The sequence below is a fragment of the Xiphophorus hellerii genome, chromosome 9 (genome assembly GCF_003331165.1).
Source record: "Xiphophorus hellerii strain 12219 chromosome 9, Xiphophorus_hellerii-4.1, whole genome shotgun sequence".
Lineage (NCBI taxonomy): Eukaryota > Metazoa > Chordata > Actinopteri > Cyprinodontiformes > Poeciliidae > Xiphophorus > Xiphophorus hellerii.
The window spans coordinates 872,575-896,072 of record NC_045680.1 but is presented as its reverse complement, the minus strand read 5'-3'; the positions used below and the strand labels follow the sequence as shown (position 1 = coordinate 896,072).

Sequence of the window (23,498 nt, the reverse complement as noted above, 5' to 3'; positions counted from 1 at the left end):
TTACTTAAAATAAGCTCCTATATCTTGAAGAAAAGTTCCTTTAACGTCTTATTTCAAGTGTACTTAAGACATTCCAACTAGAAACTAGATAAAAAATACTTGGAAGAATTTTCTAATTTTGCAGTGTATATTCAAACACAGTGTATTTTCCCTTACCCTGTCAATCACATGGAGTGTGATTGACAGTGCTAAGACCCTCCTCCTGGCTCTGACTGGTTGAGAAAAGAGATCAATTTTTTAAGAAATATTTTTTCATAAAAGTTACACACTGCAGCTTTAAGAAAGTTTTCAGTGTCTGGAGTGTCTATTCCATCCTAAAAATCTTTTATTTAATCAAAAAGTATTTGACTGCAGCTGCTAAGCGTCCAGATATGTACCCGTTTCAGCTTCAATTTGCTTGCTGAAGACGCTGCTGCACTCAGAGTTCACTGTGGCGACCTTGAACGTGTACATCTCGCCGCAGCGCAGCCCGCTGATCACGCGGAACGGCTGAGACGATGAGTAGTTGGCGACCGACCCGCCGTCTTTCTGGGAGAGAATGAAGTACTGAGCTCCGGTTTCCGGACTCAGGTCCCAGCTAACGTTGATGTTGTTGTTGCTGCAAGTTGTCACAGCAGCCACAGCGGTGGGCGGGCAGATCACTGTAAACCAGACGAAAAATATATATTTTATTCTATTTGTTTGTGTAGTAAAAACTCACATAAAGTAATAGTTAATTTCGAACCACAGAATTCATAAAAAATGCAGAACATCATCTAATTTCTATTTAGAAAGAAAATAATCAATTATTTCTATTGCTATTTACAAATACATAACTAATTTGCACTTATAAACATGTAATTTAAAGCATTTATTTATTGTTATGGGCAAAAAGTATATGGAGGACAGAGTATGCCAACATTGGCATTAATATTATAAATACTTCATAAAGTAATTAATGTGTCAAATATTGCATCCAAAAAATTAAAATAAAAACAATTAGAACTTTCCCAACTTAAGTGATAATGCAGTATAATATAAATTAATATTATAATTTTCTACAGTATAAGTTTAATATTATCACTATTACTTAATTTTCCAATTTATTTACAATCTTACCATTTCAGTAGTTTCCTTTTCTTCTTTCATTACTTAAATTTTGCACTTATTTGATACAATTTTATTCACAATTATTTTTTCAAATTTTTTGCACATTTTGTATTCATTTGTTTTTTTAGCATAATATTTTTTTGTTTATTATTCATTAATTATATTCTCCTGCTGCAACATTGTGTTTCTCTATGACTATTTTCAAATGTCCTTTATTTTTATAAATAAACATATTTTCCTCACCCTTTTCCTTGTTTAACTAGTCACTATAATTCTGCACTATTTTTATTTTTTGCATTTTTCCTTCTAACAGGTTTGAGTATTTTTCGAGATAAATATTTTTTCTGAAATCATTTATTAAAAAAACCCAAAAAAAACTATGCTGTGCTGTTTAATTCGGTGAACAGAGATTGTCCAATGTGAAAAGTTTTTTTTATTTTATGTGAAAGGAACCAAAAAGGTTGACTTATTGCTAAACAATGACCACAGTTTGTGTGTCTGACCTGTTTTGAACATGAGCGGATCACTGGGTTCACTCCGGCAGCCTCTCTCTATGGTTGCCACGGTGATGGCGACCGTCTCACCGCAGTTCAGGTCCGTGAGCGAACAGTTGGTTCCGTCGGTGGAGCAGCTGTGGACGCGTTTGTCCAGGACGGAGGGCACGGTCGTAACGTCATACGTCTCGGCTCGCAGCGCAGCGTCCCAGGTCACACGACCCACGTTACCAGCGCACTGCAAAGACGCTTGGATGTTTGTAGGAGGACAGGAGCCTGAGGGAGAGTTTTTATGAAATATTACTTCACTACGCCGCAAAAACACAAAATCTGATGACGTAGTTTGTCTATTTTCTACTGCAAATATTTTATTACACTTCAAATAAGACTAAACTAACTTACAAGTATCTTTTCAGAAAGTTACAGGAGCTCGTTTAGAGAACAAATCTGGAACAAACTTCCAGAAAACTGCAAAACAGCTGAAACACTGAGTTCCTTTAAATCAAGGCTAAAAACCCACCTGTTTAGGGTTGCTTTTGAGCCATAAAAAATTAAACATTTATCAACATATTTCATGTGTGTTGATTTTGATGATGGAACTCGACAAAATGTGATGTTTGTTCCTGGTTTCTAAATTTCTGTTTTTATGACGTGAAGCACTTTGAACCGCCTTGTTAAACAAATAAAATTTATTCATTCATTAATCGAAAAACTACTAGTTCCACAGGCAGATTATTTCACTTACAACTAGTAATTTTTCATCAATATTAATAAATTATTTATTTTAAACATGCTTCCATTTCTTCCTGAAAAGCTTGTAAGTTAGTTTTACTTACTTTGAGTGTAATAAGATATTTACACTAGGACTGAAACAAAATTACTTTGTAAGACTTGGTGTTTTTTGTAGTGCATTTTTATTTTAAAGAATGTGTTTTACATGTTACTACACTGCAAAAACACAAACTCTTACCAAGTATTTTGGTCTATTCTCTAGTGGAAATATCTTAGTACACTTGAAATAAGACAAAACTAAGTTAGGAGTAACTTTTTAGCAAGATACAGAAACCGGTTTCAGATCAATAATTCCTTAATATTGATAAAACACTAGTTCCACTAGCAGATTATTTTACTTATAACAAGACATTTTCCCAATGCTTTAAGTGATAAATATTCACTTATAACAAAACTGCCAGTTGAGCTATTAGTTTTTTTAATCGATATTCAAAAATTATTTACTTTAAAATTGTTTTTATTTCTTGCTGAAAGTTACTTGCAAGTTAGTTTTGTCCCGTTGCAAAGTGCAAAAAATATTTGGACTAGAATGTTGTCAAAAATACAAAATACTTGGTAAGATTTTGTGTTTTTCCAGAAGAAAACAAAATTCCCCCACCTCCTCTAGGGGGCGCTGTGAAGTTACATTTTGACATTTGTCATTTATGTCTCACCTGCTTGATAGGTGTATGGCTGAGTGTCTTGGCCTTTGCACTGGTTAGAGGAGGGGCTGACGATGATCATGTAGGTTTGAGAGCAATGCATGTTGGGTAATAAGCAAGTGGAGGTGTTTGTGGTGCAGAGCTTCAGGTCGCCGTCTCGTCCAGTCGCCGTCACGCTGTACAGCACCGCTCCGTCGCTGGGCTGCCATCTCACCTCCGCCGTGTTGTTCTTACACAACAGGGACGCGTTGAGGTTGGTGGGAGCGCAAGGAGCTGACAGGAAGTGACACAAAACGGGGTTTTATTTTAAAAAATATTGATTTTGAAAAACCTTAATTACTAAGTTGCAGCACTACAGTAATCGCTAGCTACAGTCCTACGTGTCTTACCGGTCTGTATGTGAGTGACTCCAGGAATGCTGCTGTTGCAGTTGCTAGCCATTGCGATGACGTCTACTTGGTAGTTGCGGCTGCATCGCAGCGGCGGCAGAGAGCAGTCGGTGTTCTGGCTGGCGCTGCAGGAGACGGAATGGCCGCCTGTGTGGGCGCGAACGTAGTAGGTGTCCTGGCCCAGAACCTCGTCCCAGCTCACCAGAGCAATCCCAGATCCGCAGTAGTACTGGTACTCCACGTTGGCCGGGGTGCAGGGCGCTGATGGAGAGAAAACAGCTCCAACTTAATGGAAACTATGGCGACAACTTAGTCTCAAAAAGATTCAAAAAGCAGACAGCAAGATTTGTAAGAAATGTGAATGTGTACCTCGACACTGACATAAGAGTAAAGTTTCTCATATTGACACATTTCAAACTGTTTGTGTAGTAGTACTCTACAAATACAAATCTGCAAAAGCGCGTTTATGGATCACCAGCTGCAGACGGACCGGTTAACACGGTCGGCTGGCCTGTGCTTCCAGCTTTTGAGACTTTCTTAGATGATGCAGAAGAAAAGCTTGAATTTCTGAGCCTTAACCTACAGAGGACGATTAGGAAAAAGTGAAGAATTCTGACTTTTATCAGAATTTACACCTTTTTCCTCTTAATTCTTACTTCTGATCTCAAATATTAAAGTCAGAATTTTATGAAAAATGTCAAAATTTTGAGATAAAAATTTAAAATTCTGAGAATATTCAAAATGCTGATAAAAAGTCAAAATTCTGGGGAAAAAAATTTAAATTTTGAGAAAAAAGTCAAAAATCTGTGAAAATTATCAGAATTCTGATAGAAAGTTTAATTTCTCAGAGACCTGTCATAATTATGTGACGTAAAAGTCAATTTTGAGAAAAAAATGACATAAATCCCATTTTATCTGCCTTGTTGCAGAAGTGTTCTACACAAATAAACTGGATTGATAGATACAAATCTTGTGCACATTGTGACTCATTTGAGCTTAATTTAGCTCCGTATAAGTTAATGTATTATTTATGTTGCTCAAACCTGTGATAATCTGGAAAGCAGAGCTGGGTTTGCTGGTGCACTGGACTCCGGTAGCGACAGCCTGGACCGTGTAGGTGTGTCCACACAGCAGGTTACCCAGAATGCAGCTGGTGTTGGTGGAAGAGCTGCAGGACAGCGAGTGACCCCGGTCGGACGTAGCATTGACCGCTACGCTGACGGCGTCCTTATCCTCAACCCACGAAACCAAAGTGTTGTTAGTGACGCAGTAAGGAGAGTAATTCTTGATCACTGGAGTGCAGGGAGCTACATGGAAAAAGAAAAAAAAAAAACACAGAATATGAGTCGTGTTATTTAGAGCGACGTCTTAATGACGTAAATGTTTAAATTAAATGCTAGAATGTTTATAAATGTGTGTTTTAGTTGGTTAGTCTGAGTCTGAGACACTTTCTCTCCCTTTGACATTCAATTTTACCCTTTTTCTTTAACTTTCTTAAATTTACAAAAAAAAAATTTAAGACAATTTATGTATAACTTGATGTATATGAAATTTCATGTTTGAAATCTAAGCTAGGTGCTAAAACTGATCAAGTCAAAGTGATTCAATCAAATGTTTGGGTGAATCTGATGAGTTTTTGCCTCATTTTAAATTATTTTTAATGCATTGGAGCACAGCCACTGCGAATTAGGTAGTTAAATAAATTTATAAATAAATATTGAAATTTTCATCAATTATTTCTACATTTAATCATTTTTTTCTGTCCCTTATTTAGATTCCAATAATATTGATGGCTTTATTTATTTGGTAAATAAATAATATATATATTTTAATAAACAAATTTATTGTAACAACAACATATAGTATATAGCCATGCACATTATGTACATTTTTGGAAGAGTGAGTCATTTAATTTACATTACAATACAATAAACATTAGATATATTTCACATTAATTAATTTAAAGTTTGGTTAAAATTGTTTGGGAAAATTCCAAGAACTTAAATTTACAATATTCAGTGAAAAAAGAAAACTTTAAATATTATTAAATAATTTTGGTCTAGTTTCTAGTGTAAATATCTTAGTAGACTTGAAATAAGACAAAACTGATTTATAAGTAACTTTTCAGTAAGATTAAGAGCTTATTTTAAACAAATAATTCTTTAACATTGTTGAAAAAGTTCTAGTTCCACTGGCAGATTATTTCACTTATAACACGGCAAAAATTTATTTTTATAATGGAGCAAGAACCTTTTCATGAACATTAAGGACATATATACTTGAAACAAGCTAATGTAGCTTGCTGAAAAGCTACTTGTAAGTTAGTTTTGTCTTATTTTACGTGTGCTAAGATATTTATACTAGAAACTGGACAAAATGACTTGGTAAGACTTTGTGTTTTTACAGTGTTCTCACCCGTTACTATGTTGGTTTTGGCCAGAATGGAGCTGTTGCACTTGGCGTCCCCGGCCAGCACGGTGACGGTGTAATTCTTTCCACACTGCAGCTTGCACAGCTCACACGAGGTTCCGGTCGAGTTGCAGGAGTCCACAAGTCCGCCGGCCTGAGCGACGGCCGTGTAAAAGTTCGCTCCGGCGCTGGCGCTCCACGTCACCGTCGCCACTTCAGAGAGGCAGTTCAGAGACGCGGTGACGTTTGCAGGGTCACATGGAGCTGGAGATGCATGCAAGTTCACAAAGATATGGTGAATAAAATTAAAACCATGTTTCCACCTGAATAATCATCTTTTTTTCAATTCAAGTGGCATGAATTGTTCTCCAAGTCAACTGCATTGCATTAAAACCATTAAAAAAAGGAAAAGAGGTTAACAAAGTAACTATGTTGTCTTTAAAAAAAAACATTTTAAAGCCTGACACTAAAATAAATCAGCGTAATCACCATTTTGTAAAGTTTATAAATTCATAAGTTATTTATGTTATATATGTGTTTGTCAGTTAAAATTAAATATACTTCATTTGTATGGATGGAAGCCCACGTCTGCCACTATGATGATGGAAAAAATAAAATAAACATGGAATTAAGTCTCTTATAATTATGACTAAGCTATAGGATAAGTATGAAATAATAACAATCTCATTATGAGAGAAGTCTATTTTTTGTCATTGGAATGGCAGAAATGGGCTTCCATACATAATATAATGGTATTATTGTGGATTTAAAAACATTTGGGAAGAAAATAAAACTGTATGCAATTGAGCTACAGTTCTTGTAGTTGATGTGGATGAAAATAAATGATGACTGATGGAACAGGAGGAAATTATCATAAATAATCATGGAAAATATTATAAAGTACAGTAAAATGTTACATATAATAGGAACTGCCCGGTACTAAATGTAATCTTTTACCAGTTTTTGCGGAGACAGTGCTGCTCTTTGTGCTGTTGCACCTGTCGTTGATGGCCACCACGCTGAAATTATAAGTCTGAGCGCATCGCAGACTGGGGAAAGAGCAGATCTGGTTGGTGGTCAGACAGGAAGTAGAGACGCCTCCCGGTCCGGTCAGGGTGGAGACGTAGTTTGTAGCTCCAGCAGCTGCAGCCCAGGACGCCTGCAGGGTGTTGGTGGAGCACTCCACGTTGCCTTGGACGTTCACTGGGACACACGGGACTAAAAAGAAGAAGACATCAACCAGAAACGTGAGTGAGATTATACAAGTTCCTACAAGTCTGAACCGGAAGAGATCCAAGCCATCTTGGTAGGCAAGAGGAGCACAACGCATTGCAGACCCATGGCTTCGAGACCAACATGTAAACTATGTTGGTCTCCCCTTACCCTATCTAAGGGGAGTTAAGTGTAGAAGGTCAACAAAGGAAGGCAGGCCCGGTTGAACCACAAGGCTCAGCGTTTTTTGTCCCAGGCTTTATTTATTTCACACGCAGAAGTGTGATGTCACACTTCTGCGAACTTTGTAACTGACAGCCATCTTTGGAGGCAGTTGCCATGACAACAATAAACAATCCACAAGTTTAGAAGTGGCTCTTGCCTCATTCCTATCTAACTTACAAACAAAATAAGTACATTACAACTACTAGAGTACTCTACCCACCTCTGTGTAATACTAAGATAAACATCAGTGATATTTACTGTAGTACTTACTGCTGAGATAGCAAAGTTAGCTTAACTAATGTAGCTTTTATCTGCTGGCTAAGGTGGACATGTAGCCTACATGTTTGTTACTAGATGTACTTGCTTTGCCAGTCACCAGAACCTTGTTTTTCACACAAAGAGTTTGCTTACACATTGATTTTATGAGTCCATGGACTTCAGGCCGTGAAGCTCCTCCATGTTGTCCTCACTCTTCCTCTTCACTAGCTAGTTAACTGTTTCGCAGTATGAGATTGGAGGCAGTTTGTCCACATCGTCTGACATATTTTCCTTCTCCGTCTCATATGGGTCGATCCTGACAGCAGCCATTTTGTTCATGTATCTTTTTTTAACATTTTGCCAAGAGTGTCCACATATTTTCTTTTTGTTGGTCTCGTTAGCCTAGGGTCCGCTATGCTTTGCCCTTGCCTACCAAGATGGCGCGGATCACTCCGGGTTCAGAGTTGAAGTAACTTTGTATTAGGTGAGAATAGTTCTGATTGGTGAACGTACCTGCATTCACAATCTGCTGGATGCTGCTCAGGCCTTCACATGTGCTGCTGATGGGCTTCACGCTCACGGTGTAGCGGTGACCGCACTGCAAGCCGGCTAAAGTGCATCTGTAGTCGGCAGTGAAGCAGCGGAGCACGGAGCCGCTAGCAGACACGGCGCTGGTGCTGTAGTTGACCGGGAGGGATCCAGGCGTCCAGCTGATGCTCAGATCGTTGGTGCTGCAGTTCAGCTGGGTGATTACGCCCTGAACAGCACATGGGGCTGAAGAAGACGTAGGAATAATAGTTTTTCTTTGTGTAGTTAGTGGTAACCTCTGCTCATCAATCAGTGTACTGTTCAATATTATGAATTGGCCTGTCACAATAACAAATGTTGATGGACGATAAATTGTGCCAGAAGTTATTATGATAAATGATAATATTGTTTTTCTGAGACCATTTTAAAGTAAATTAGTCGTAATAATGCAAGAACACATGACAAAAGACTAATAAACTTTAAATTCTAATGAACATTTAACACTGGAACTGGAAGAGATATTAAATATCCAAAAATAAATAAACAAAACAACAAAAAAATGAATTATTACGTTTCTGTAAACATAATTGCCCTTCAAAAAAAATTTATCGGAATAGAAACTATCCTGCTAATTTTAATTGATACTGCAATTAATTAATTAATTAATTCCTTTTTTCAACAGGTTAACTTCTAGGTAAAGTAAATAGGAGACACCAAGAAAAAATTAATTAGAAAATTCAAAAGTTAAAACTAATAAGTGGAAATGAAAAAATTGTGTTTCTCACCAGTTGTGAGATTGACTGGTTGGCTGTCTGCAGTTCGACAGTCACCGTCTGACGCCGACACGGTGAAGCTGTACTGTTTGCCACATTGCAGGCCCTTCAGCTGGCATCCTAGTGTCAGGCCAGGGTCACAGGTCACCGTGTGTCCGTCCGAGCTGCTCGCCTTTCCAGTGTAGGACGCAGCGTTGGGGCTGCTGCCCCAGCTTAACTTGGCAGAGTTATCAGAGCAGTTAATGGAGGCAGTGAGCTGAGACGGAGGGCAAGGCTCTGCAGGGGAAAAAGTTACAGCAATTAATGTTAATTAGTTTGCAGCAAATATAAATCTGAAAAGTGTGGTGTGCATTTTATTCAGTCATTAAGTCGATGCTTGTAGAAGCTTTGCCACAGTTGCAGCTATACACTGAAGTTTTTGCACAATCTTCACTGAATTATTATTCTAATTGTTTGGGATATTCTAAGGATATTTAAAATCACAAGTTATTACGCTGGTTCTAGGAACCAATGGAGCTGCTGTACTCTGTGTCCGCTGCCAGACTTTTAACAGATAAAAAAATGTAGCTACATTTTTCTCAATCTTCACCTACTTGTACAGAAAGCACCAGTGAACGGAGTTTTTCAAGTCTTACCACATTCTGATATGGCTGAAAAACTTTATTACTGTTTCATATCAGTTGATATTGAGAATTATTGATTTGTTTTAAATATCTGAAATACAGCCAAACTGGTGGCATGACCTTTCCTATTTTATCCACAGTTTTCTCTCCAGGCCGCTGTTTATTTTTAAGCAGTTATGAGGCACATTGGCAAAACTTGAATCTGCTGCTGCACAAGTTACTCAGGAGGTTGTTGCTAGGCAACCAAAGAATTTGTGTGTTAGTCTATGCCACCAACTTTCTTAATCTCACAGTGAGAGATTATGTCCAAACTTTTTGTCAGGTGGGCCAAAACTGTCAGTTCAAAATTACTCACAGGACAATAAAATGATAAAAAGTCATCCAAAAAATTAAGTAGTCTAATTTTTTTCCTTTTTTTGAAGTTAATGGATGTTACTAATTTTAGATCTAAAACGTTAAAATGATTTTGCATGTTTGCTGTGTTAAGAAAGGCATCTAGTTTTCACATTCTTTTGGGCTCGAATGAGCAAATTTACTCTCAGTTGCAAAAAGAGGATTTGGGTCACTTTGTCTCAAAACACTCCCTATATTTAGCCGAATTAAATAAACTAAGTAAAAGCTGATTTTTGTCCAGAAAAGCTGACTTTTTAGTAAAAGTTTCTGGATAAACGTTGTTTGTCTTATAAAAACTTTGTTATAAAAAAATTAGAGTTCTACTTTACATTTTCCATTGTAAGAATATCATGCCAGTCATAGTTTTACCCTGATTAAAAATAATCATTCTTGAAAGAAATAATCAATCATTCTTGAATTTCAGTTGGAGGCCGCACAAAACAAGTCTAAGGCCCACAAATAGCCCACAGGCCGCACTTTGGACACTTAGAAAAAGGTAAATCTATATAATCTGATCTCTACAAATACACACCTATGGTTAGTTTCACTGGTGTGCTCCTCATGCTGCTGCACAAGTCGTCCATGGCGACCACGCTGACATTGTAAATATTGCTGCACTTTACGCCGTCCAGCCGGCACGACGTTTCCGTGGAGACGCACGTCAAACGGCTGCCTTGCCCGTCCACCGCCGTCACGGTGTAGTTCTGGGCTCCGCGGCTCGACTGCCACGCCACATCCACAAACTTCTGCCCACAGCTTCTGTTTGCCAACACGTTAGTGGGCACGCACGGCGCTGTGGGAATAAAACCTCGATTTAACCCCAATCTGGCCCACCATGAGGAATATGGAGGCATTCATTTACACATATGGCACCAAATTAAGGTTTTACTCACCTTCTTTGAAGTATGTTTGTGAAGAAAAGCTGACACAGCTCTGGTTGAAGGACATCACCTTCACTGTGTACTGCTGCCCACAGTCCTGTGAGCCAATCAGCAGCCCGGGTTGTGTGGTGTTGTACTGGGTCGTCGTCTTGTTTGCGCCTGAGATTACGGCGATGTAGCCCTGTGCTTTTCTCTGCGCGTCCCAGCTGATGTTCATGGCACCGGAGGTACAGTTCAAGTTCACCTGGACGTTAGACGGACCGCAAGGAACTGCACAGAAATGAGAAGAGCAACGTGAAATGAGTTTAAGTGTGGATCCTGAGTGATTAAAATAAGACTGCGTTGCAAAAATTCAAAATGTTATCAAGTATTTTTGGTCTAGTTTCTATTGCAAATATCTTAGTTCACTTGAAATAAGACAAAGGTAACTAGCAAGTAACTATTCACCAACATATAGGAGCTTGTTTTGAGTCAATAACTCCTTAAGGACTCCTTCCATTCGCAAATAATTTCCCTTATAATAAGACATTAATCCCATTATATAAGAGAAATAATCTGTCAGCGGAACCAGGACTTTAATCTTTATAGATTAAAGTCAGAATTCTGAGATTTAAGCTAAAATTCAGAGAAAACTAGAGAATTCTGAGATTAAAGTCAGAATTCTGAGAAGAACTTCAGAATTTTGAAATTTTGAAATTAAAGTCAGAATTCTGAGATCAGTCAGAATACCGAGAAATAAAACCAGAATTTTTAGATCAAAGTCAGAATTCAGAAATTAAACTTAAAGTTTTGAGAAAAACATCAGAATTTTGAAAATAAAGTCAGAATTCTGAGATTAAAGTCAGAATCTTCTTCCATACAAAAGAGATCATGATGTATTTGTTCTGTAACATAAGTCTCCACTTTTCAAATGTTGCTCGTTTTACATTGTCACAGTTTCATGTTTGTAGCTGATGTTGTTCCGTAGCTGATGTTGCTCCTACCAGACTCCATGTAGATGGGCGGAGACGGGATGCTGGAGCAGCTGGTAGCGTCGTTGTGAAACACGGAGACTTTGTAGAGGCGGCCGCATCTCAGGTTGGGAACTTTACAGCTGGTTGTGTTGGAGCTGCAGCTGAGCAATTCATAAACCTCATCAGTGACGGTGGCAGTGAAGGAGTTTATGGGCGAGCTCCACCGCCAGGAAATCAGAGCTGCGCTGGAGGCGCAGTCCAGGGCGGTGGCGACGTTGTCTGGAGCGCAGGCAGCTGGAACGGACATCAGATTCAAAACCTTACTTTTCAAACATTCACGCAGAAAGCCTTTTCAGGCCACAGCAAATGGGAAAACAGCACAGAATAAATAAATAATAAAGGGAGAAGAACAACTCAAAACCACTCCTGATTCCCCTTTTTCCCCTCTCTCTGTGCCGGCTTTAGGCGACACACAGGCCTGTTGCCGTAGCAACTGACTGACACACAACTCCACTAACTGACAGAGCAAAAATTGTGCACAGGTGTATCAAGACTCAACACTAATAAACATTTGCCTCACAAAAAATACAAAAGAGGATTAGGGCCACTGGAAAAAGAAGAACTTTGACATTTTTCCTCAAAATTCTGTCTTGAAACTCAAAATTCAGACTTTTCTCAAAATTCTAATTTTTTTTCTCAGAATTCAGACTTTAAACTCAAAATTTGGACTTTAAGGAATTCTGAATTCTTAGCTTCCAATCATAATCCTGAGATTGGAGTCAGAATTCAGAGAAAAAAAGGTAGATTATTTTTTTCCAGTGGCCTTTATCCTCTTCTGTAGAAATATGACACCCTTGGACCTTGTTTTCTGGTTGTCAAAGTGTTGACGATTAATACCAAAGCACTCTTTTATTTTTAGAAATTGTGCACCGGCGTACTGTTGCTCAGCTCCTCTGTTACTGTACCTGTCTGTAAGGTGACCATCTCGCTCTCTGAGCTGTTGCAGATAAAGTTCGAGGCAATGACGTAGACGGTGTAGTTGCTGCTGCACTTCAAGCCGGTGATGGTGCAGGATGGAGAAATGGAGTTGCAGCTGCCGATCACATTGTCACTGGACTTTGCAATAGCAGTGTAGAAAGCCGTTCCACTGTTCATCTTCCACGACACCCTGATGGAGTTGGACCCGCATTCCTTGGTAGCCAACACATTCTGGGGGACGCATGGGACTGAACGAGAGGCAACAAATTACATCCAGTCTCTGTTATTTTTACACTTATCCCATAAAAATTGGTGTGTAAAACAAGTTTTTCCCTCACCTGTCTCAGCAGGAGAACCCAAACTTGTAGCACTGGCGCATTCGTTGTCGTACGCCGTGATGGTCATGGTCAGCTGATCTCCACAGAGGACGCCCTCCATGGCGCAGCTGTTGGACTGTGAGCTGCAGTTGTAGCTGCTGTTTCGGATGTTTCCCTGAGCCTCAACGTTGTACCGCAAGGCGCCCTCAGCGTGGTCCCACTTGCTGATCAGAACACTACTATTACTGCTGCAGCTGGGGTAAGTCTGCAAATTCTCGGGAATGCATGGCGCTGGAGAAAAAACAATACATTATAGGTTATTTCTTCAAATTTAAAATGGGATCGGATTAATCGTGATTAATTGATTGTTGAAATAATCGTCCACCAATTTAGTAACTGGTCAATCGTTAACTCGAGTGTAGATGCGTTGCAGTGTGATGTCACACATGCAAAATCCCACCCATGAAAGCGTTCAGAATGGAAGATAAAAACACACAACTGTGTGTTTCTGTTCACATTTTTGTAAATGTCAGTGTTTTTTACCTGTTTGAACGTCAACAGTCGAGCTAACGCCACTCCTGCAGCCCTTTGTGATGGAGAGTACGGTGAACTGATACCGTCGACCACATGTCGTCTGTGTGAAGTAGCATGAGTTGTCTTCGGTCAGGCAGTTCAAGACCTCTCCCTGGACACAGAAGAAATGGGAACAAGGTGTATTCATGCTCCACTAAAGAAAAAAAATTATTTTTACATGGAAAACTTTTTATTGGTATATTAATAAGTAAACATCTTTGTGTTTGAGCAACTCTAGACTACAACCAGAGACTCCCTCTGCTGTTACTGTCAATTAACTACAACAAAAGAGTTTTTATATTTTCTAAAGAAGCATTTTAAATGTTTCTTAAATGACCCCCACAATGCACATAAATACAGTCATGATTTAGTGCAACTAAACCCAACTTGTAGCATTTATGAATTTCAATTACAAGAAAAATTGCTATTTATTTATGTAAGGCATTTAAAGCTAAACCTTCTTTAGCTCATTCATAAAATATGCAAGTAAATTAGATATATGCAGTTGGAAACAGCCAGGTTTCTGTATTTTGATTGAAATTCATTGTACTCAACTTCATACAGAAGACTAGTGCCACGAAAAAAAGTCTTTCTTTTTCTAACATTCTGACTTTAATCTCAGAACTGACTTTTTTTTCCTAAAAAAATTTACTTTCTTGAGGAAAAAATGGCTCAATTCTTTATTTTTTTCAGTGGCCCACAAAAAAAATTATAATATTGACTCAATTAGTTAAATGTACAGGAACATCTTCAAAAATGTAGCTTTGACTTGTTTGATGAGGTGTGACACCATGAGATTCCAATATTTCACTTTTTCACAAAATTCAGATTCTTTTGAGACGCTGAATTTTTGGTTATTATGTCAGCTATTAGATTATTAGATATAAGATTGAAAATACTTCACTTTCTGAAATCGATGGCAAAAAATATTCACAATATTTAAATGATTCGTGCCTGTTTAATTAGTAATAAGTAAATCTGATGCCTTTTTCTCCAATAGCTGTCACTGAGCGAGCACACTTAGAAATTTAAAAAGACCGATTAATTTAAAAGTACGGAAGAGGATTAGAGCCACCGAAAAAAAAAAAAGAATTCTGAGATTAAAGTCAGACTTTAATCTCAGAATTCCGACTTTCTGACTTTAATCTCAGAATTCTGACTTTAAAGTTTCTTTTTTTTTTCGGTGGCCCTAATCTTCTTCTGTATAAAAGTCATAAATATTCGACTGCAAGAGGAAGTTACACTGGCGCACACTTAACGACTCTTGCTAACCGCCAACAAAAATCAAGAAGAAGAAGGAAGAAGAAGAAGAAGAAGAAGAAGAAGAAGTTCCACCGGCCGTTAGCTTCTGGCTAACAAAGTTAGCTAGCAAAATTTGCCACCAAGTTCGCCACCACACTGCGGTTCCCACTGGACCAAACTTTTGTTTGTTTGTTTTTTTTAAGAATAAACCCCAAATCAGACACCAAATAAAATAAAATCTATTTTATTTTACCTTTGAGTCTTCTGCCCGGGCCATGTAGAAATCTATGCCGCTTGTGTGATTCCATGAGAAGATAATGACGTTGCTGCTACATTCTCGCAACAACATCGGTTTGCCAGGAGGGCAGGAAACTAGACAGAAAGAGATATCAAATTTGTAATTTAAACCTCATAACCACATCATGTTATACACTTTTAATATATATATACTCACATAAAGTTACCAAAAGAAGAATAGGTGGTTAATGTATAACAGAAGAAGTAAAAAAAATACCAGTAATTATGATTAAATGTCACAATCAAAGGGAAATGTCTCATATCTCTTTTTAGGTTAAAACGCCCTGATACAGATAGCTGCGTTCTCCTGCATTCAGGTTTTATAAAAGCACAAGTCTATTATGAAGAGAAAGAACACAAAACAATGTGATATTGAGTGAAGCTGAATGGGAGACCCATTTTTTAAGAAGATAATTCAAACATGGACATGAACCTGGACGGATTTGAAAGATGAAACCTGTAAACAAGTATTCCCTAAAGTAATGAGACTCATTTTAAAGGATTTAACTTTTTAAATTTTACATCTTATATTTGAGAGAAAAATATTTTAATAATTTTTTTATTAAAGTTTATGATTACTACAGGGTGTTACAATCACCAGATTTAGTGACGCAGTACTGTAAAACATTTGTCACATTACATTGAAAAACATGAAAAAAACTTCATTTCTTTTGGTTATTTAATTAAACTTCACTGCAAAAACACAAAATCTTACCAAGTATTTTTGTGTAGTTTCCAGTGCAAATATCTTAGGACACTTGAAATAAAACAAAACTAACTTACAAGCATCTTTTACGCAACATAGAGGAGCTTGTTTTAAATAAATAATTCCTTAATATTGATGAAAAAGTACTAACTCCACTGGCATATTATTTCACTTACAACATGAAAAACATATCTTGTTATGAGTCAAATTAACTTGCTGCAAAGTTGCTTGTCTTAATTCAAGTGTACTAAGATATTAGAAACTAGACCAAAACTACTTGGTAAGATTTTGTATTTTTCCTAATAATACTTTCTACTAAGCAACACAATAAATTCTGATAAAAAATAGTTTAAACATGATGAATGTCATCCTCTAAAAGTGCAAACTAACCATTGCGTTAGATTAATATTTACCTTACTAATACACTCACTCACGTTGCAACACAGGATACAAAAACATGCCACTAAGCCTTCTGGGAAATAGTAAGCACCAACTTAAAAACCCTCGTGTAAATTAATAAAAAGTTAACACAGCTACCTCTCACAAACTCACACATTCAAGCAGAATAGAAGTTAGCAGACACAACTAAATGTTTTACAGTGAAGTCTTAGTTTTTTCTATTGTTTATCAAGCCGACTGAAAAGATAATGGGCGTCATGCGTGACCTGCGTGGGTGAGGCAGGACAGCGAGTCTGAGGCAGAATGTTCAAAAGAATGGAGCGACATACGAGATGAAAGCATTTAACAAAAAGAGACACCTGGGTGGAGCAGTAAAAAATATCACCATCGAAGAATTTGATAGAACATCCCCATTCATTTCACCGGCACTTAGCGGTTAGGTTACATCTTTTTATTGCTACATTATTACCAATTAATTCTTATGGATGAGGTTACAGTTCTCTGCTGCCTTGTCAGTTCAGAACCACATATTTAACAAGAAATGGATTAGATGGGGGTCAGATGTCAGATGGCATTTCACTTTGCTGTACACAAGCAGGCAGGTTACCAGACATTTAAATCACAATGATTATTGGATATCTTATTCAGTTTCTTTATGTGTATACCGGAGTTATTTTTTTTCTGGCACTCAGGATTTCTGTAGGAAAATGTAAAAATTCAGAGATTTCACCTGTTTTTAGGTTATAAAATCTAGAGAAAAAAATCAGCCTGAGCAATGATGTTGTGATTTATTACCATTTTTTCTTTTTTATCTATCAATTAGTCAACATTTTACTTGTTTATTTTGGTCACTTTAATCTTTCCATGTACAAGTCAATGGTAAAAAAAACAAAAAAACAAAACAAAAAGAGAGAGAAAATGAAAGAAAACTAATTCAGAAATATATAAATAATATTTAACTTCCTGTCAATGGCAAGAACACAAAGTGTAGAGCAAAAAATGTCTATTTTATGGTAACTACAATTTTTGTAATTTTATTTTTGGGCCTAATGTAACAGTTTCTTCTTATAGCACAGTATTTTTCAAAGTAAGGGCCACTAGAGGGCGGTAAGGGGGCCTCAGAAAGTTGGAGGGAAAAAATTATGCAATATATTTTTAAATTATGTATATATTTAAATCATACAATCTGATGTATTTTTTCAATCATTATTCTAAAATATAGATTAAAATAAACGTTATTTGCCATGTTCATATTGGCTATGCTAGCTCGAGGCGCTTGCTATGCTAACTTGGTCCTCAAGACAGAAGACGGAGCCATTACTGGCTAAAATCACTCCATATGAGGCTGCATTGATGCCAAACAGGTGTAACAATTAATGAATAATGAAATCAAAATAGGAAAAAACTGTAAAAAAAAAAAAAGCCAATGTTTCTTCACATATTTTGTAACATTGTCTGATGAACTGCAAACGAGGTTCCTGGCTAATGCTAATGCTGTTGGTTTCCAGATCAGCTGCCCATTATTTTTCTGAGTTACCTTTTCCCTCAGAAGTCAGAACATGAACCACAGAATAATTTTAAATTTTGTTCCAAGTTTGTGAAATTTGTGGTTGGTGAACAAAAAAATACTACTATAAGTAAAACAATCAATCAAGAATGATCCGTTTGTACTACCTCTAATTCACATGGCAGCCATATTGGATTTTGAGGTAAAAACCAACAGACTTTCCATGTTAGAATTCAAACTTTAGGGGAGAAAATGTGATTTTCTTCCAACTTTGGAGTACAGTTGGAATGCTTACACTGCAAAAACACAAAATCTTAAGCATTTTAGTCTAGCTTCTAGAGAAAATATGTTAGTACACTTGAAATAAGACAAAACTAACTTTACACGCAACTTTTGAGTATGATGTAGGAGCTTGTTTTAAGTAAATGAGTCAATAATTCTAAAACTGGCAAATTATTTCATTTAAGACATTCCTTACATATTGTAAGTAAAATAATCTCCCAGTAGAACTGGTACTTTGTCATCAATATTAATGAAATGTTGATTTAAAACAAGCTTTTATATCTTGCTGAAATGTTAATGTTAATTTAAGTGTACCAATATATTTGTACTAGAAACTAGACCAAAAATATTTGAGGTTATTCATCTGGTGTTTTTGCAGTGTAGTGTGTTGGGGGCATGTTATGCTAGACGAACACCAGTAGAATAAGGTGTTTATATAAAACAAATGCATGTTTATGGGTCTCAGTATGAGACTGAGATTTACTTTATGTGTTTTTCTTTGCTGTTTTGTGGCTCACCGGTCTGAAACGAAGCTGAAGTGGCGTTGACCCGGTTCTTGCAGTTGTTTGACACGGGTATGACTTGTATCTTGTACTGTTGGCCACATGTCAGTCCGCCGATGGTGCAGCTGGTGCTCTGGCTCGTGCACTGAATCTCTGATCCATTTCCGTCCACTGCCGTGGCGATGTAGGAGTTGGCTCCAAAGACAGACGACCAAGAAGCTACGGCGGAGTTGGTGGTGCAGGAGTAATCCACTGATACAGATGACACTGGTGCCAACTCTGTGAAAGGTTGAATATAAGAAATTTTATTTATTTGGGGTATTTTTCACATGAGAAAACCTCCTGTACTACGAAAGTGTAAAATTTGACCAAATATTATTGGTCTAGTTTCTACTGCAAATATCTCAGTACCTTGAAATAAGATAAAACCAAACTACAAGTAACTTTTCAGCTAGAAGTAGGAGCTTGTTTCCGGTAAATAATTCCTTAACATTAATTTTATAAAAGGACAAGTTCCACTGGCAGATTATTTCACTTATAACAAGTAAAATAGTCTGTCGATGGAACCAGAACTTTTTCATCAATATTAAGGAATTACTGAACTAAAATAAGCTCCTTGTTTTAGAAAAACTACCTGTAAGTTAAATTTGTCTTATTTCAATTTTATTAAGATATTTGCAATAGAAACTACACCAAAAATACTTTTGCAATCTTAAAGCTTCCCACCATTACACCTGACAACAAATTATTACTATGGTATGTATGAGATGATTACATGTTTTTCTTCCTTGTAACTGTAAATTAATCCCTATTTTCTGTACATTTGAGAGGCTTTTGGTCACCAGGCTGCTGGAAAAAAGGCATTTTTGAGCTGCAAAAACAAAAAACCTTACTATGAATTTCTGTTTAGTTTCTAGTGCATATAAATATCTTAGTACACTAGAAATAAGGTCCAATTTCCAAGCACGGCTTCAGTAAGATATTGGAGCTTTTATAAGTAAATAATTCCTTAGTTAATATTGATGAAAAAGTCCTAGTTCCACTTTATGACAAGACATTTTTTAGAGTTTCATTAGTGAAATATTCTGCCAGCTGAACATTTTCATCAGTATTAGGGAATTATTGACTTAAAATGGCTCTTATATTGTGTTTAAATGCTCCTTGTCAGATAGTTTGGTCTTATTTTCAGTGTACTAAGATATTTGCAATAGAAACTAGACAAAAATACTTGGCAATATCTTGTATTTTTGCAGTCTGAAAAGTTCGGAAACAAGCCAGAATTACTGATTAGATAATCATTGGCTCAAATTTGACCCTCTTTTATAAGATTTAAAAAATCGTCTATGGATTAATTTCTTTCAGGGAATTTTTTATATGACACTCTCAATAACAAGATAAGATGCTGGAGAATCTGAATCCTTTTTACCCTGAGGATCATCTTCTGCATGTCTGAAAGGCTGGCCTGAGAGAGAATAGCTGACCTAGATCTTTATCCAGAAGTTACCGATACAGCTTTGGCCCTGGAAACTCACTGTTGGTGCTGTAGTTGTGGTTTGTGGGCTCGCTCAGCACCAGGAACTTGCTGAACGAGGACACGGATATCAGATAGTTGGAGCATGGGCGGATGCCGTTGATGTCCAGGTTGGTGTTTGTGACATTGTACACAGAAGGCTTCATGTTGGGTTCATCAAGGTTCCGAATGGTGACCTGGTACATCAGGACGTTTACCACCGGCGTCCACGTAACTCTCACTGTTTCAACATTGGTTTGTGTTGTTTCAACTCCAACAGGAGGCTGCACCACTAAAAGACATAACAGATCGCATAAATTCTCATTTATTATTAGATTATGATACATTATTCACTTATTTAAAACTATTGATATTTGAAGCATATCCAAATACGGTACAGATTTAAGAAATTAGATGTTGTACGTAGGACTTGGTATCACAAAATGCCTAATCACAAATAACTATGATCAGAATTAAAGACAAGAAATTTTACTCTGGGCATCCTTAATTATGATTATTCAGTTTAAGATTATTTTAATCCTGTTCTACTTTTGATAACACCATCTAAATGTTAGGTAGGAGGGGTTTTTCCAACCAAAACATTAAAAGTACTCAAAGCAGAAAACTCTTTAAGCACCACACCAGCGTTGAATCCAAACTAAATTTAAAAAGAAACCAAATATAAATGGATATAAACAGACATAAGCTCCATGATGATCAGGGTTTTGTTGCCTCTTATCTTCCTGTTTCTAATTTGGACGCAAATAAAGATCTCATAATTCAATAGCTAACAACTTGTCTTCAGTAAAACAGATTAAGTTTCTCGTCAGATCTTTTCAAACTCACATGTTGTGATGGTCCTGACGTTGCTTCTGTTTCCCAAGCCTGCCAGGTTTCCCGTATAAACGTAGCAGTCGTAGTTGGTGGTGGGCCGCAGGTTTGTCACCGTGGCTGAGGTGTTGGTGTAGGTGAAGTTTAGCATATTCCCTGTAACCTGGGAGGACACCTGCAGGATGTAGTACTGCGCAGATGGTACTGCTGTCCATTTTACAGTAATGGAGGTACTTGACTGTGGCCAGCCTTCTAAAATGTGTGATGCATCAGGTACTGCGAGTAAAAAATAGAGAAAAGAAAAGCTTTATATGCACCGAATTGTTTAATTTAAAAGAGAATATTAAAACTTTCTCATCTTAAAGCCTAGTATTTCATGTATCTGTTTAATATGTGAGATATCAAGCAAAAATGAAAATATTCCCTGTTGGATTTACCTGAGAGTACCAACGCTGACGTCACACAGCTCACACTTAAAAAATGAATCACTTTAAGAGTCACATTGTACTCAGTTCCAGGACTGAGACCCAGGATGTTCCTCTCAGTCACCTGCGCCCCTGATACAAGGACAATCGGCGCCGTATCCGTCGAGTTTTTCTTTCTGGTGTCCAACATATAGCTTGTTGCTTCTGGATAACTCTCCCATTTTACGAAAATGGAAGAGGCAGTTGTTGACTTTACTGATAAAATTTTACACGCTGAAAATTAAAAAGTATGAAGCAGTAAAGTTAATAAACCACAACATATATAATGGAAAAACAACAGTTTTACCTGTACATATTTATCTTTCTAAATTCCATTTTTGGGCTTGAAATTTTGAGTCTAAATTTTTTAATTTTCTTACCTCCTGCACTACAATGATGTATCTGTAAACAGCAAAATAATTATGTGATATGATTTAAATTTCAGCAATAAATTACAATACATTCAGATTAAACATAGATTTACCTGTGTGAGAGAAACCAAAGCTAAAGAAAATCCTATTGCTCCCAGCAATCCCATCTTTCACACTGAGACTGGGATTAAAATCTCTTTAATGTATAAGGGAGCTAAACACAAAAGATGTGCAGGATTCTTTTGAGCTTTGATTTAAGATGGGTGAGAACCAATCATGTTTACCTGATGAGGAGAGGCGGTCCAACCTGCAGACTGAGGCAGTCACAGCTGCAGTGGGAGGGATGGATGCTAGTTGGACAAGTTCAGCTAACACTTATGTACCAGCTTGCACAACCTGTGATAGGGGATGTTTATAATGGATCCCCATCTTTTCTAAATGTTTCCATCCATTTATTGTTTTACAACCTTTTTTTCTCTATTTGTTTTTTGACAGTGTTACATTTTAATTTGTTCATAAATACCCTGTCACTATTTTAATCTGGAAAACACTTGAAAAATCAAAAAGTTGCTAGAAAAAAATGAGACACTTTCATTTCTTATTTTTCTTGTTTTTCTAGAAAAAAAAGGAATTTTCTATTTTTTTTTAGAAAACAAGAAAAGCAAATCTTTTGTTCACCTTGCACTTCAAAAGTTGAAAAAAAAAATTGCTTGAAAAAATATGGAAATTTTTAGAATAATCTCAGAAATTTTCTAGAAAAACTTTTCAAAGTTGAAAATGTTCTACAACTGGGGGCTTTCAACCCCCAGTTTCTAAATTTGAAAAGTCAAATGTTTCTGGAAAAACTCAAAAATGTTAAGATTACTCTCAGAAAGTTTCTAGAAAAAACTTCTACATTTCTGAGTTTCAGAAGTTGAAAATGTGCTAGAATAAAATATTAGAAATGTTAAGATTAATCGCAGAAATCCAAAATAAAAAATTTTCAACTTTTGAAACGTCCAAGTTTTCTGTAGAAAATTTCTGATTTATCTAAAAATTTGGGTTTTTTGGCGGAAATTTACTCCTCTTGAAACTGTCGGTGTTTTCGGATTATCCGCCTTTTTGAAAGCACCAAAACACCTTGAGTCAACTGTAGTTGTCATGACAACCACTAGATGGCGCTTTTCTTTCAGAACGTCATCGAAGACGCATGCGCATTTGATCCTTTGCTTCCACCTCACTAGCTTCGACTAGCTTTTCAAAACAGTAACCTGCTTCCATCTACCGTGAACGAAGTGCTCATGTAACACAAATATTCATTATCAGGAATTGCAAATTGAACAGCTTATAAATAGCACAACACAGAACAATTCTATCCGCATCTGCCCGTGTATGCGTAGAATAAACCGTACAGCCGTTACAGAAATGTTTCACTGAGACTTTGTTTCAAAAACTGCAGGTGTTACAGCAAAATAACACCTGCTTAAAAGAGTCCGGAGACTGTTTTCGACGGGTGGATCGGAACAAAAATGTTACAGTTTAACCGAAGAATATGGCTTTGAATGGGCAAAAATTTTACCCAATCGCTAACGTTTTGGCTATACTACCGGAAGTTGCCTGCGTTGTAAACAGCAACTCCACTGTGAAGAGAGAAGGGCCCAGCCGAACAAAATGGCGGATATTTGGAAGCGCTGGCCAACACGGACTTGAACGGCTTCGTTCACTTCCTCCGCTGCTGTTGCTAAAACTACGGGCTCGCTACAGTTGTAACGGGGCAAAGCATGGACGACAACGTTCACAACGTCTCCTCCTTTTCTGATTGGCCCGGTAGAAATTCTACCAAGTAAGTGTAAGAAAATCCTTATTATTTATTTATTTT

At 37.1% G+C, this 23,498-nt stretch overlaps 1 protein-coding gene across 1 annotated transcript in view; it reads right to left on the bottom strand.

The window, feature by feature from the left end:
- The window catches only part of fndc7b (fibronectin type III domain containing 7b), a 60,104-nt gene extending 38,233 nt beyond the window's left edge, over nucleotides 1-21,871 (bottom strand). Inside the window, exons 1-22 of the mRNA XM_032572389.1 lie at nucleotides 21,754-21,871; nucleotides 21,650-21,671; nucleotides 21,243-21,503; nucleotides 20,821-21,081; nucleotides 19,997-20,266; nucleotides 18,480-18,743; nucleotides 15,024-15,142; nucleotides 13,499-13,640; nucleotides 12,977-13,246; nucleotides 12,626-12,886; nucleotides 11,691-11,954; nucleotides 10,720-10,977; nucleotides 10,359-10,619; nucleotides 8,823-9,086; nucleotides 8,023-8,283; nucleotides 6,772-7,032; nucleotides 5,821-6,078; nucleotides 4,449-4,712; nucleotides 3,406-3,666; nucleotides 3,029-3,289; nucleotides 1,593-1,859; nucleotides 378-641 (exon numbers count right to left, since the gene is read on the bottom strand). Of these exons, the coding sequence (XP_032428280.1) occupies nucleotides 378-641; nucleotides 1,593-1,859; nucleotides 3,029-3,289; nucleotides 3,406-3,666; nucleotides 4,449-4,712; nucleotides 5,821-6,078; nucleotides 6,772-7,032; nucleotides 8,023-8,283; nucleotides 8,823-9,086; nucleotides 10,359-10,619; nucleotides 10,720-10,977; nucleotides 11,691-11,954; nucleotides 12,626-12,886; nucleotides 12,977-13,246; nucleotides 13,499-13,640; nucleotides 15,024-15,142; nucleotides 18,480-18,743; nucleotides 19,997-20,266; nucleotides 20,821-21,081; nucleotides 21,243-21,503; nucleotides 21,650-21,671; nucleotides 21,754-21,807 (5,068 nt within the window). The 5' untranslated portion in view covers nucleotides 21,808-21,871. The remainder of the gene's footprint in view (nucleotides 1-377; nucleotides 642-1,592; nucleotides 1,860-3,028; nucleotides 3,290-3,405; nucleotides 3,667-4,448; nucleotides 4,713-5,820; nucleotides 6,079-6,771; nucleotides 7,033-8,022; nucleotides 8,284-8,822; nucleotides 9,087-10,358; nucleotides 10,620-10,719; nucleotides 10,978-11,690; nucleotides 11,955-12,625; nucleotides 12,887-12,976; nucleotides 13,247-13,498; nucleotides 13,641-15,023; nucleotides 15,143-18,479; nucleotides 18,744-19,996; nucleotides 20,267-20,820; nucleotides 21,082-21,242; nucleotides 21,504-21,649; nucleotides 21,672-21,753) is intronic.
- Nucleotides 21,872-23,498: the final 1,627 nt, after the last annotated feature.